The sequence below is a fragment of the Anarrhichthys ocellatus genome, unplaced genomic scaffold, assembly GCF_004355925.1.
Source record: "Anarrhichthys ocellatus isolate YVR2014 unplaced genomic scaffold, GSC_Weel_1.0 scaffold2312, whole genome shotgun sequence".
In the NCBI taxonomy this organism is placed as follows: domain Eukaryota; kingdom Metazoa; phylum Chordata; class Actinopteri; order Perciformes; family Anarhichadidae; genus Anarrhichthys; species Anarrhichthys ocellatus.
This window is the reverse complement of record NW_022282286.1, coordinates 1-2,948: the sequence shown is the minus strand read 5'-3', so window position 1 is coordinate 2,948 and position 2,948 is coordinate 1. Positions and strand designations below refer to the sequence as shown.

Below are 2,948 nucleotides of genomic sequence, written 5' to 3'. Positions count from 1 at the left end.
TTCACGAGAAAGGACCACACCATCAACGGAATACCTTTAAGAATTTATTTGTGAGACATGAATGGAGGGCGAGGCTTGGACATGAACTTCGTCTAGTAGTAGGTCGGATGAGTTGTGGGGAGCTTCGTCTGGGGATCCACCGGGCACAACAACCCCCCTCGGGACCCTACGAAGAAGACAGGAAGAGAAGAGAGGGTTGGGAGGGGTGTGGAATGCGAGAGCGGAGCGGGATGAGCCAGGTAGCTATTTATAGGAATGCCGGAAGAGGTACACACAAGAGACACAGGAATAGAGGGACACACAGGGGAAACAGGAATAGAGGGACACACAAGAGACAGAGGAATAGAGGGACACACAAGAGACACATGAATAGAGGGACACACAAGAGACACATGAATAGAGGGACACACAAGAGACACAGGAATAGAGGGACACACAAGAGACACAGGAATAGAGGGACACATGAATAGAGGGACACACAAGAGACACAGGAATAGAGGGACACACAAGAGACACAGGAATAGAGATACACAGGGGAAACAGGAATAGGGGGACACACAGGAATAGAGGGACACACAAGAGACACAGGAATAGAGACACACAGAGGAAACAGGAATAGAGGGACACACAAGAGACAGGAATAGAGAGACACACAGGAATAGAGGGACACAGGGGAAACAGGAGGCACGGCCTGGCCATGACACATGCTGAACTCTATAATTTTACTTTATAACATACTTCACTATGATCATTTTTAGCATGTATTTTATTATTTTATTAAATACTGTACCGTTACATTTCATGACATTCAATATTGCTGTTTGTTTTACTACATAGTATGCTTTTGACATTTTATTGCCAAAATATAATTTGACATTTTTGACGTCATACTAGTATATTAAATAGCTAGTTATAATGTATTTTTATGGCATACTATATTATGACGGGGGAAAATGTTTTACATATTGCATTCAGGCTGTTAATTACAAAACGCAGCATGTTATTTAAAATATGTGAAAAAATATATTACGTTTTGTCAAGGCATTACATTTTTTTGTATTCCATACAAAGGGCCTTGAAGAGAAAGATACTAAAGCAGACGGTTCAGAGAGAGACGGTTCTGTCTGCAGTCCTCTGAATACACTGCCTGCTACATCGTGTTTCAGAGGGACGTTTCAGTGAAAGATACGATCAGGACTGAATTTTGAAAACACATGAAGTTCACATTGAAACCTGATTGTGAGTTAAGAGTGTGTGTTAACGAGCACTGTGTTTTCAATCAGTGTTATAGTGACTACTCCACTCTGTCCACTACTGGTGGACAGAGGTGCATCATAAACTAAGCTCTATGCATGGTCCCACTAGAGGGAAGCGTCGTCTTTTCATGTCTCTGTGCTGACCCTTTAACAGCTCAATGACGTGTGGAAAGGTTTCACTCCAACTGGTTCATGTGAACATGTTTGACTTCATACAGAAAGTTGGATTTCTGCCCTCCATGAACTGTAGTACATACTGGCCTCTCTGGGTCTTACCAATGTGCATTGAGCAGAACTCCTTTGATGTCAGCAGTCTGAAGAAATGACAATGTCGTCCATCAGAACGGGAGTGGTGTTGGGTTTAATCAGGGGACATTTTGCTTCCTGTTGGTCACACCTCAATCTACAATGCTTTTGTTTGACACAATATCCACATCATCAATGAAAATGTTCTTCTTTGCATATATCTTCTGAAGAAATCCAATATGATTGTATAAAATTGTTTTATTTTCATATTCAGTGAAAAATCAAACAGAAAATATGGGTGCTACTTTTGAATGTACTTGTAAATGCTGCTGGATGTGAACAAAGACAACAGAACACTTTGCAGTCCTGGAGGTCTGATGAACGGCTCTTAAATCAAGTACCTTTCAAACTAGATCTGAATGCATTGCTTTTCATTAGGTGAGAATCGAACAACAAAAAATATGTGAAGAACCCATACAGCATTGATTGAAAGAGCTCGTTAAACCATGACTTAATCACTGCAACATGTTCCAATGAGGGAGAGCTGGACCAGTCAGGGTTGCTCCCCCTGCAGCCCCCCCCAACAGCTTACTGCTGACAGGCTGGTTGTCACAATATGCATGTCTAAGGCCAGAAGAAAAGAGACCTGAGCCTCCATCACAGCTCCTGTTTCAGATGCCTGGCACTGTTCCCCTCTAAGTCGGGCTTCTTGGTCTCAGCCTTCTTTTTGCTCTTCTTCTTGGTGTTGACTTCGTTGGGCTGCTTGTATTTGGCGTCGTCTTTCTTGGCAGCCTTCCCGGGGAACACCTGTCCCTCCACGGTGACGTCCATACAGCGCTCCTGCGACACGAGGTAGTCTTTGACCTCCCAGGCCACACTGCCGTCCCGCAGCATGAAGATCACCCTGTTGGAGCCCACCACGAACCTGCAGGACAGGTGGATGACACATCATTCACTCACTGTTCATGGCGATGCTGTTGTATTCAGTGAGTGTATAACGGCTTCATTAACTTGTATGCATCATTAGGGACATTTTAGGCTTTTTCATTTTTCAATTGTTTCGGCTGTATATGAATATGGCATACATGTCCACATGGCTGTACGTTTTTTCTCAGCTACTAAAATGAGTCTATAATAAACAGAGTAGCCAAAATACAGACACTAAGCTCTAAGTGCCCCTAATAAAATCATGCATTCTTTTACCATTTCTCATGTTTGCTTCATAAGGCTGTGCTATGTTCATGTTTTCCACTGCTGCTGTATTTGATGTATCAAAATCATTGTTGCTAATCACTAACATATCCCAGACTGTGAAAAAAAAAACAAAAAAAAAACAGTGTTTAGTATAGAAAATGCTTATTTTGTCTTTCATTAAAAACAACAGTGGCATAATGTTAACAAACTGGTCTTTGAAGAGTTAAAATTCAGAAAAGGAATGAATTCATG

General features: G+C 42.0%; 1 protein-coding gene across 1 annotated transcript; it reads right to left on the bottom strand.

Moving 5' to 3' along the window:
* Positions 1–671: 671 nt before the first annotated feature.
* LOC116378259 (LRP chaperone MESD-like) lies at positions 672–2,450 on the bottom strand (the record flags this gene model as incomplete). Its single annotated transcript, XM_031840099.1, has 1 exon — positions 672–2,450. A coding segment is annotated over one exon (291 nt), but the record flags the coding sequence as incomplete, so codon positions are not given.
* Between the last annotated feature and the right edge of the window lie 498 nt (positions 2,451–2,948).